The sequence below is a fragment of the Coenobita brevimanus genome, chromosome 27 (assembly GCF_032717465.1).
Source record: "Coenobita brevimanus isolate Jiangsu-jjx chromosome 27, ASM3271746v2, whole genome shotgun sequence".
NCBI lineage: Eukaryota > Metazoa > Arthropoda > Malacostraca > Decapoda > Coenobitidae > Coenobita > Coenobita brevimanus.
The window spans coordinates 20873397-20885688 of record NC_136980.1 but is presented as its reverse complement, the minus strand read 5'-3'; the positions used below and the strand labels follow the sequence as shown (position 1 = coordinate 20885688).

Sequence of the window (12292 nt, the reverse complement as noted above, 5' to 3'; positions counted from 1 at the left end):
AGCTCACTGTACATTCTGTGACCTCATTCCTCTCAAACACCATAACTTTACTTTTGTTACATTAACTTTCAGCTTCCTCCTCCTACACACTGTCCCAAATTCATTCACCAAACCTTGCAACTCCCATTCATCTTCACTCAACAATACTGTATCATCAGCAAACAGCAACACCGGAATCTTCCAAATATCACCCTCATTCATTAGAGCCACCCCCATATCCACTGTCCTACCTTGCACCTCCTTTACAACCCCATCCATGTATATATTAAACAGCCATGGAGACATCACACAACCCTGTTTCAGTCCCACATTGAGATCAAAGTACTCACTCAGCTCACCATCCACTCGCACCGTAGCCCTAGCTCCTTCGTACATACTCTTCACAGCACTCAACAATTTCTCCTCCACTCCATATATTCTTAATACCTTCCACATACCTTGCCTATCTATTCTGTCATAAGCTTTCTCCAAGTCCATGATGGCAGCATACACTTTCTTTCCCTTCTCTAGATACTTTTCCACTAAACATCTTAGAACAATTATCTGATTTACACACCCTTTTCCCTTCCTAAATCCCCCTTGTTCTTCTCCAGCTACCTCCTCTCTCATATGCTTAACCCTGTCAATAAGTATTCTACCATATATTTTACCAATCACACTAAGAAGGCAAATACCCCTATGGTTATCACATACTTCTCTCTCTCCTTTTCCTTTGTATAAAGGAACAATTATACCTGATTTCCAGTCCTCTGGAACCCTTCCCTCTTCCCAAGTCAGTCTACACAACTTCCATATCCACTCCACAACAATCTCATCCCCATACCTCAGCATTTCACCACACACTCCATCAATTCCTGGGGCCTTCCCCAACTTGATCTACATTCCTTCCACTACTTCCGCCCTACTGATCTCTTCCTCCCTCCTCTCATCTCTTCTTCTCCCAGCCATTTCCCAACCACTTATACTCACACTGCTGTCACTCTCTGCATTCAACAAATCCTCAAAGTGCTCCTTCCATCTCCTCAATTTCTCTCTCTTCTCCACCAACAATCTATTATTCCTATCTTTCACTCCCCTACTATTTCCCCTTTCACACTGCCTTACTTTCTTTACCTCCTTCCAATACATTTTCTTACTCTCCCTCCATTACACACTCAGATTCCTCCCAAGCTCCTCATCCACTTTGTTCTTACTCTCCTTCACCAGTCTCTTCACCTCCCTTCTCCTACTCACATACACCTCTCTCTTCTTTCTCATCTTCTCCTTTACCTCTACTCCCTAATCATTCACTATATGTCTTCTTTTGTTCCACAGCTCATTTCACCTCATCATTCCACCATGATGTCCCTTGCACACCCTTGCATCTCCTCCTCACTCCACAAACCACCTCACACTCTGCGTCTATCTCTTCCGTAAATATCTTACATACCTCTTCCACCCCTTCCATCTGCTCTAGCTATATACCTTCCCAATCTTTCTTCCACTATTCTCTTATACTCTGCCATTTTCTCACTATCTTGCAAATTCTCCACTCTTCTCACAGGAGCTGTTTCCTCCTGTCTTCCCCTTCATCTCCTCAACCATTTTCTTTGCAGCTTTACCTTGGCCATCACTAAGTGATAGTCTGAGATTCCATTCCCCCACCCTCTCCACACTCTTGCATCCAACACTTGTCTTCTCATTCGCTCATCCACACACATGTAGTCTATCATTGCCTTTCGTTCAACAAGTTCACCATCCATCCTCCTCATTACTCCCCATGTATATTGGTGGATCATCTTATGACGAAAGTAGGTGTTCGCTATTGCCAACCCCTCACCAGCACAGATGTCCAACATGCCACTTTTAAAAATTGCCAGATAAAGCAGTCAGTGTTTGGCAACATGAAAATGATTGTTACTCAGGTACTTTAAAAGCTAGAACCTTCTTTTTTTCTTTTCTTTTTTAAGCTTGAAGTGCATCCCGGTACTTTTTGAAAATGAAAATGTTTTAGTACTTTTTTAGTTCAGAAACTTATGTTACTGTTGCGTAATAAAAAACTAAATACTTAAAAATTTATAAAATCCAAATTGTTCCCATCTCCTATTACCGAACTTTGAGTGTATTTTCTGGCACAGTATTGGTTCATAAATGGTGGTACATGTTCATATGCATAATAATATGGTTTTGAAACATGTTAATAAAAACAATACTAATAATCAGAGTAGTAATACAGTGGTGGTCTTATTATCCCCATTTTCTCCCATTCTCCCTCTGTCTGTCCCTGTCAGTCCATTCATCATTAATGTTTTCACAGTTACTCTGTATTCAACATAGCAATCACAATAATAATGAAGGCAATACTAGTCTTATAATAATAATAAAAAGTATTACTATGAATAATAACATTACAGTCCTGTTGTTAGTGTCCTTTATTCTCTTGCATTCGCCCTCTGTGTGAGTGTATTCAACAAAAACTGTTGCCCTACTTTTCGCTTTCTTTTCTGAGAATAAACCACAGTAAACCTGGGTAATAAGTGCAAAAGTGTGACTATTATTATGCGCACGTGAACAGACGCCAATGTAGCAATAGACTGGCATGTTCCTGGGCTCCATCCAGGGCGATGAGTGGGTGAAAGAGGGGGGGTGTTCACGAGCAGCCTGCTGATTGGCGTACGAGTCCTGCCGAGCATGATGTCACCTCCCCGTCACCACCCCCCCACCTCCTGTCCTCCGCACTGCTCACTGAGTTAACGAGATATTGGACCTGCCTATATGCAGGCTGCCTGGGACAACCACCGCCCAGCCTCTAAGGTCGATTCACACGTTGTTTGTATGGACTATGAGCCATAGGTCGAGTGGAGCAAGGGTCTTCCATCCTAGCCCAGCGCATAGATGAAGGGTGAAAATAGTGTTACATGCAATAAAACAGGTTTGGTGGGGGGTAGCGTGTTGGGCCCTTTCTACACGCAACCCCTAATTTGCTCGGGCAAACACCTTGCAAGTATTGTTTATTGATTTTTTTTTTTTATGATGCTGTCCATCTTCCTTTTCCCTTCCATCATACACTGCGGCCTCCTAAACCAGTTCAGAATCGCACCATGCTATGTCATCCAGAATGGTTGTTAGGCTTACCAAGGTTGACCCATGTCCTATTGCTCATCAAACTGATGTTTGCTATCTGCTGTGACACACAGTGTCTGGTCGAATCCCCCTCCTTTTCACTATTATTTTCCTATCATTTAGGTAATACTATCTTTAATCATATATGGAGGAGACCCATGTAGAATCTGAGAGTTGCCTTCAGTACAATATTCATCCCGTGATGAAGCTAGTGGCTGCCTAGATCTTCGTACCTACTTTTTTTTTTTTTTTTTTTCAAAAGTAGTTCTGTTGCACACAAAAATATTGCTCAGCTTGTTCATGTTCATTACTCCAGCGCTTGTGAAGCAAGAACAGGTGTTATGTTTGGATCTGGGCACAAACCAGTGTTTGTTTGTATGCTTTGCTTTATATACTTAAATATATATATATATATATATATATATATATATATATATATATAGAGAGAGAGAGAGAGAGAGAGAGAGAGAGAGACATAGATGACATAAATAGAGATATATATAAATATATATATATATATATATATATATATATATATATATATATATATATATATATATATGTATATATATATATATATATATATATATATATATATATATATATATATGTGTGTGTGTGTGTGTGTGTGTGTGTGTGTTTGTTTTAACAGAAAACTCAAAAAGTTTCGATTCGATTTTTAAGTAAATTGATGGAAATGTTGAGCGTCAGCTTATGAGTAATCCAGTTGGTTTAGAACATTGAGTCAAGTGTGAAGCTCGCACAGAAATATCAACATAAACATATTTTATCGAAATGTAAACAAAACAGTGTTGAAGGGCTGAGGAAAAAAGAAAAATATAAAGATTAGATTTCGATAACAAACAGTCACAGATCGAGGTCACAAAGAAAGATCAAAAGTCAAGATCACAAGGCAAGGTCACCTCAAATAGTTTTGATCTGATTTGGGCCACACTTGCTGGAAGTCAAGGATTAAGCAAGAACGAAGTTATTAGAACTATCAGTCAAAGGTCAAGGGCAGAGGGCACAGGTCGTAACTTTCGTATTTGTGTGAAAGTAAAAAAAAAAAAAAAAAAAACATTTACAGAAAACTTAACTTGTGCAAGAGGCTGACTTTTTGTTAATGAAAAGAATGTCAAAGGTCAAGGTCGTATGGCAAGTTGAGGTCAAACAGGTTGTAATCGATGGACACTGAACTTCGTAAAAAGATTCAGGTTAAATCAAGAATCAAAAGATTCGATTTCAAAAACAAGGTCAAGGCCACAGGGAAAGGTCAGAGGTCAAGGTTGTTGGACAAAGTCAACTCAAAACAATTTTGCTCTTATTTGACCTGAAGTTGGTGGAGGGGTTAGACAGAATGACTCATTCGATTTATAGATTCTTCTGTTGAAGGTCGAGGTCACAGAGCAACGCCAAATGTGCGGCTCTTAAACCAGCCGGTGGGCGTGGCTGTTGCTGTACTGACTGTTGTCCATGTTAGTGAACGGCTGGAGGCCGTCGAAACAGCAAGTATCTCTGGCCGGCTTAGCTTTTCCTAGTTCCGATACTCATTGATCAACAGGACCATAACCAGTTTAAAATCTCTCTCTCTCTCTCTCTCTCTCTCTCTCTCTCTCACACACACACACACACACACACACATCTTGGTCCCATACTTCCTTCGTGCTGATAAACTGGCAGATCTCACCGGCAGTTCCCAAGCAGGCTATCCTCTTCACACTTGACATTCACCCACGCACCCTCTCCTCTCATATTCTCTCTCCACTCGTGTCCGCCGGCAAAGAGCCCAGCCACCCGTGCATCCCAGACCATGCTACACAATTTTTCCAGCCACGCTACCCTTTTTCGGATGACTGATTGTTTTTAGTATATTCTCGATATTGACTGACATTTCTTTCATTTTAGGGGACGCGTTTCAAATGATACGGGAAGAAATGGTTATGATAACTGAGAGCGAGCGAGCGAGAGAGAGAGTGAGAGGGGGGGGGGGGGAAGCTGAGACAGCTGAGAAACTGCTAACACATCGAAGTTGAAGGATGAAATATTTATAGTTCTTATGCAGGTGACAGAGACTGTGCACTTCTTTTAAATGGTAGTCGACGGAATGACTATATCCCTCTGATGCATATCAATTGACTATAAAGAAGTTTGTGCTGATGGTTTTCATCTTGAGAAGTTCCCAAGACTTCCCAGGCTTGAATGGTGTGTAACTGACTGTGTGACTCACTCTATAATGTGTTATGTTTGGAGCTTCTACCACATTTGTATTTTCTTTGTTTTTGAATCCTACCTCAACTCATTTATTTGATCAATGATAGCTATGGTTGGGATGAATATGCTGATGAAAATTACTAATAAAATTGCATATTAACATGATTAACTTGTGCTTATGTGATTATCCTGTCTTTCTTGTCACTAGTGATATATAATTGTTTTTTACTGTTTACAGGATCAATATGCCTGACGAGTATTATCGAGGAATTTTCAACGTTATCAGTGGGTAAGTTTGTTTTTATTTTTTAAATAATAGTTTAATATTGTATCACGTAACATCATACTAATGTAATTTTTTTTAAGTTTCCAGAAAACAGTTCATAAGCAACACTGGCACACTTTCTAACTCCTTCATTCCGAGTACGTCATTAGTTGTTTGCTTGTTTGTTTTTTTGCCAGGCTACTTTTTTCCGCTTAGGAACGCCTCCCGGTAAAGATCAGGTGGAGTCAGTTTCAGTACATAACCTTGCTGTTCGAAATGGCTGTCTATGCATAATGAAATCGTTTAGATCAGTGGTTCCTAATCTTTTGTCTTCTGTGTCCTTTTGACCATAATATGATAAACTTTGTGGCCCACACCACTATATGTAATCTTTTTATTTTCCATTATTAGTAGTAATAATTAATGCAATCGTGCAGCAGCTACAGGAACACACGAAAGTCGTATTAAACTGCAACTATGATGGCCTCGTAGATTTAGTACTTAGTTCCTTGGGAAACAGCACACACTGTGGCTTCTTTTGGCCAGGTACAGTGTTGATTTAATATACTTTCTCCTCCTTCATGCTGAACCCGTAATTTCAGGTTTGCAGTAGAAGGCATGTCTGTAATACTCAGGGTTTTATCTGAAACAACAGATGAAGTTCTTGTTGTTGTACTAGCCAAGTCCGTCTGATCGAGCAGGCCCATCAACCGTAGGCAAGCAGCCGCTCCTGCAGGGCCGTCCCGCGAATTGAACCGATGTTCCCGTGCAGCTGAGAGCGCCTTGCCACAGCGAGGAGCGGGTATTACTTTGGAAGTTCAGTTCCTGTGTGGACGTCGCATTTGCGTCTCTCCACCCAGTTAACAGCCATATCATTTTCATTTCGTGGTAAAATAACTCCGCATTACCACCTCCACCCTGACATAGGCTACACGTAATAAATATACCACTCACACGTAGACATATCATTGCTGGCACGTAATAAATGTAGCACCTGGCATTGGCATGTCATCACTAACACGTAATTACAAAACACTCTTAAATAGACATATCATCGCTAACAAGCAGTAAATATAACTCTTTTACCTTGATATGTCATTGCTCACACGTAATAAAGAAACACCCCTACACAGGTAGCACTGTATTGTGCGTCATTGCCAGCAAGTACCGGTAGTCAGTCATATCCACACTGACAATGTGTAAATATAGTCATGTGGTCACATCGTCATAAACAGCATACCGTTGTCATCCTTGCCATAAACTCTACCATATTCCCATAAACATAAGAAGCGTACATTACAGTACTTATGAGCACTAGAAACCTGTGGATCCTGCATAGACTGATCTCTGCTATAGGCAGCTAGTGAATGCTGCCCCCTTCCCACTGTCCAAGAACAGGACGATATTCGGACGTGAAACGATCGTGGCCATGAGGCAAAATCCAGTTCATTCCAACTCATAATTTTCAATTTGCCCCATGGCCCTCTAGAATTTACACCATGCCCCACTCCTCCTCAGGGGGCCATGGCATTCAGGTTGGGAGCCCCTGGTCTAGATAAATCAGAAATGATATAAAAATACGGCGTTAAACAACTTCTGTGCTTACTATGGGGGACAACAACGCCATGAACAAAAGAAAACAAATATAAAACGCCGTTACCTTCGTAAGACTTTGACATTCTTCCATTTATTCTAGTCCATTACCATCACACACTGTCTCACCCTTCACCAGTAACATGTCTCACACCTTTTTCCAAACCTCATCCCTCACCTGTGCCTCACCCTTAACTCCGTGCCTCACCCTTAACCCAATGCCTCACCTTTAACCCCATGCCTCTCCTTTAACCCCATGCCTCACCCTTAACCCCATGTCTCACCCTTAACCCCATTCTCACCTTTAGCCCTATATCTCATCGTTCACCCCATGCCCCATGCCTCACTTCATGTCTCACCTTTCACCCCGTGTCTCACCCCTCACCTCACGCCTCGCCCCTCAACCCACGCCTCACCATTCATTCCTCGTCTCATCCTCACCACCATGAATCACCCCTCACCTTATGCTTCACCAGTCGAGCAGGGCGGTAGGTCTACTCCCAGGGTGGATGGAACTTCCGTTTCATCAGCTCCTGACCATCCCCCTTTGCTGAACATTTTCAGTGAATCTGTAACACAGAGAGTAGGCCAGCAAACTTCCCTATACAAGTTTCTCTGTCAACACCAAACTACTTGCACATTACACACCACACTTCCTATTCAAAATTCAGCAAAAATGGCATCCCATCATCAAGCCTCGGAGTCCCCCCCGGGGAAGGGGGGGGGTTGATTGATTGACTATCATTAAAATCTGGCGGCGCAACTGCCAAGGTCATATGCCGCCAAACAACATGGTAAAAGTCATCACAAATAAATGGTACTTATTCAATATAAAGTTAATACTTGTTGTTAGAAATTGAAACACTGCAAATAAGAAAAGAATAGTTTATAAAATATCAATTACTTATAGAAGTCGAGGGAGGCTCGCCTCCTGGAGAAAGCTAAAAACATTAGTAAAATCGCCGGGGGCTCCACCAAACATCGAGGACAGACAGCAGGCACCATCTGCCCCCTTTTGCCTACAGAGGACTCTATGACGGAGGTTCCCCAGACTTGGACACTCAGTCAGCAAGTGATGGACAGTGAGGGGAACAAGGCAATCATTACAGTACAGTTGAGTCCCACCACTCATCAGAAACCCATGTGTAAGCCAAGAGTGCCCAATGCGAAGCCTGGCAAGAGCCACCTCCAGTCGCAGAGGCATGGAGAGGAGAATCCTCAGCACCATCACTCTCTGAAAAGTTTCTTTTAGCTTTTTTGAGCAACACCATCCCACTGTCTCTGCCAACATGTATGAATCGCGGACTACAAGGAAGTTGTTACGCTGGAAGCGTGAAGCAGGTAGACGGCAGGGGGCCGTTGGAAAGACGTAGCTAAGATAAAATATCTGCTCTCTCATTGCGCACCACACCAACATGCACGGGAACCCAACAGAAATGTGCTTGATGGTCAAGGAGAAAAAGCTGCTCTAAAATTGATGAAACCAGTGGATGGGATGCATTAGAAGACCTCAGTGCACAAACAGCACTATGAGAGTAACCAAAAATTATAAAAGCAAGTTGGGGGGAGTGTAAAATTTATTATGAGAGCATATAAAATCGCACTCAGTTCTACCTAGTACATTGAAGCAATACCAGGAAGGCTATCCCCCTACTGAAGGAAGGGAAGACAACACCAAAGCCTACTCCAGTATCAGTCGTAGATCCATCAGTACTGACAGGGAGAGAGCCCTCTTGAATGGAGGCATATTCCAAAAAGGGAAATTGGGACACCTAAGAGGGAGGTAAGCCCATTTTTCCAAGAATGGGCCTACAGAATGTAATATGAGGGAGTAGTCAAAAACCCACCCTGGGGAACTAATGGGGACAAACTGCCAGTCTCAGAACAGAGAGGGCTAACATAACAGACTGGACTCTGTAACCAAAGGGCTTCGGAAAACCGGGATGGGTGACACAAACAGATGATCGGGAATCCTGGGTGATGATGGCACAAGAAATTGAGTCCAGAATGCAGCAAAAATGATACCAACACCTCATCATCAATGACTGGCGACGTAAATCCAAAAGAAGGACACCAGCATCCACCAACATACTTGAAATCTGGGATGACCTGAATGCCCCCATTGCTAGACATACACCAGCATGATGCACAGAATTTAACAACCGAAGACGGGCATTTGTTGCAGAGGAGTTGATCGCACACCCATACTCAAGTTTAGAAAGGATAAGAGACCTGTGCAAGAGGAGCAGGGTCTGACATTCAACATCCCAAGAGGTATGAGCCAAAACCATCAAAAGACTCAAAACTTTAATTGAAGCTGCCTTCACAAAATGAATATGAGGAACCCAAGTTAGTTGTCTATCAAACAGAAGACCCAGAAACCGTGTCTCTTCCACACAGGATATTCTCCAACCATAGAGATACAAGTCAGGGTCTGGTTTAACTCCCCAAAAACGACAAAAATGCCTAGCCACTGTCTTTGTTAATGAAAAACGGAAGTCACGAGACTCAGTCCATTCAGAAATTCTGCTAATAGCTAGCTGCAACTTCCTCTCTATCAGAGACATTATGGATGCAGTGAAGGAAATTGAGAGGTCATCAACATATAGTGAGCCTTGAACACCATCAGGAAACACACTGATTACACTATTGATGGCCACAGCAAAAAGAGTAATACAAAGGATACTCCCTTATGGTACCCCATCTTGAAATTCGTGGGCATTAGAAAGCACTCCTCCTACTCAGACCCTTAATAAACGGTTAGATAAAAACCGTTAAATAAAAATAGGCAAATGCCAACGAAGACCAAACTCATGAAGAGAAAGTAAAAAGCTGTTACGCCAGGCAGTGTTGTAAGCCCCCTCCAGATTGAAGAAGACCGTAGCCTGGTGTTGGTTAATGAAGCAAGCCTCACACACAGATTTCAAGGACAAAAGCGCATCAGAGGTAGATCACATTTTATGAAAACCATATTAAACGGGGGACAGGAAGTCACCTCTCTCCAAAAACCACAAGACCCTAACACTGACCATCTTCTCCAGAACTTTACATAAACAAGAAGTCAGAGAAATGGGTCACAAATTTGTCAGCTGTAGGTGGTCTTTTCCTGGCTAAGGGATGGGGATAACTACAGCAACACCCAACCAGCCAGAAACTCACCATAGCACCAGATCTTATTAAACACTGAAACCAAAAACAAAAGGGACTCATCAAACAGGTGTCGTAGAAAGGCATAAGGAATATCATCACATCCAGGAGAAGAATCATGGCACTGGGACAGAGCTGCCTGGAGTTCCGAAATTGAAAAAGGGACATTATAAGGCTGTCCCCTACAAGAGGCAGACCTGAGACCACAGGACTCCAGGTGCCGACGGTAGTAACTGAACAGAAACCTGTATCCTTGTGTGACACAGTAGCAAAATGAAAAGATTAACCATTGTTCCACCTGCTGCAGAACAAACAGGAGGGGAGGAATTAGCAAATTTTCCTGAAACGTTCCTTACTCTGTTCTGCACCTGAGTGAGGGAAGGCCTTGAACTGATGGAGGAAATTTAACACATCCAAGACGAACGCCTGGCCTCCATTAACACCCACCTCATACAAGCTCGCGCCCTTTGATATGCCACCAAATACTGAAGATCCCCACGTTGGCAACGACGTCGAGAGAAGGCAACTCATTTGGCTCACACTATGGAACTGCACTCATATTTCCTCCAAGCAACCAGGCATTTAGGACACTAACCCCTCCTTCTTGGAATAGATAACAGGGCAGCTAAAACAGACAAACTCATCGACAGAAAGGGAAATGATACTTAATTCCTTGAAGAGTGGCCACTCAACCTTATCCAGAAGCCAGCGAGGAACACGAGGCTGTGGTCCGTCAGCAAGAGCAGTTAAGAGTAACGGGAAATGGTCGCTGCCATACAGGTCTGGCAACACATCTCAGTTAAAATCTAAAACTGCATCAGCTGAGCATAAGGATAAATCAATGGCAGTAAAAGTTCCACTTTGGGTATGGAAATAAGTCATTTTATTGGAGTTTAAAATGCCCAACTCCTCATCTTCCACTAAAAAGGCCAACAGAACACACCGAGGGTTGGACCCACTGTTACCCCATAGCGTCTGGTAACCATTCATATCTGTTAGTAACAAGAACAGAGAAGGAAGGCCACAAATAAGGTGTTTCAAATCTGCCCTTTCACCAGCAGAAGTAGGAGGAAGGTAGAGACTGCAAATGATATACTGCTGGTGTTAAACATCCGGACAGCAACAGCCTGCAGGGGAGTGGAGATTTCCAGGGGACTGTATGGATTATCCTGCCTAAGGAAGATAGCAGCACCTCCATGACGACCTTGGCCCAGCACAGGATCAGAATATAAGGCATAGTAGTCAGATGGACCGGAAGGAACAGCATCACCAACCGTGGTGTCCTGGATACACAACACATGCATAGAGGAGTAAATTGAGAAACAAGATGACAGTTCCTCATAGCTAGCATGTAAACCCCTACCATTCCACTGGATGATAAAACCCATAGTGGAGGGATGATGACAGGTGAGCATGTTAGAACTGATGCTCAGGAAGGCCCTTAGAAAGAGACTGCCCAGCACCAGGAACCCACATCCTATGCCATGCATCCATGAGCAAACATGACGAGGAAGAGGAAAGTATTACAACAATCCTCCTCTGAGATGGAGTAACACTTGGCTTGGAACGTGGTGAAAGTTTTACAACACTCCTCCTCTGAGGTGGAAAAACACTTGGCTTGGAAAGTGGCTTGGAGGCAGCCCTGGCTGATTTAGGATGCCAGTGTCACCACCAGAAGCCCTAGAAGAAGTGGAAGGAGAGTCCATAGGACTAGAATGCTGTGAGGATGATATCCCATCCTTCGTAACTGAAGAACCAATGGTCTGCCCAACACAATTCCTAGGTGGAGACCAGACCACAGGTGAGCCATTAGCTTCTGCTTCCACCTCACTAGACCCCTTGGCCTTTGGGGCAGGGGGAAGAGGAGAGAGGTCAACACAAGGTTCGGTAACAGAGATCTTAGGTGTCTGGTCTTCAAAAGACTCTGAAGAACCATGGTAACATTTGCCAGGAACAGGTGGGGCCTCGGGCATG

The 12292-nt window shown here is 43.0% G+C and overlaps 1 protein-coding gene across 1 annotated transcript in view; it reads left to right on the top strand.

Moving 5' to 3' along the window:
* Positions 1 to 12292, top strand: part of LOC145394427 (gamma-glutamyl hydrolase A-like) — a 235196-nt gene that overhangs the window by 100560 nt on the left and 122344 nt on the right. Inside the window, exon 3 of the mRNA XM_080268293.1 lies at positions 5552 to 5602. Coding sequence (XP_080124419.1) covers positions 5552 to 5602 — 51 coding nt within the window. The remainder of the gene's footprint in view (positions 1 to 5551; positions 5603 to 12292) is intronic.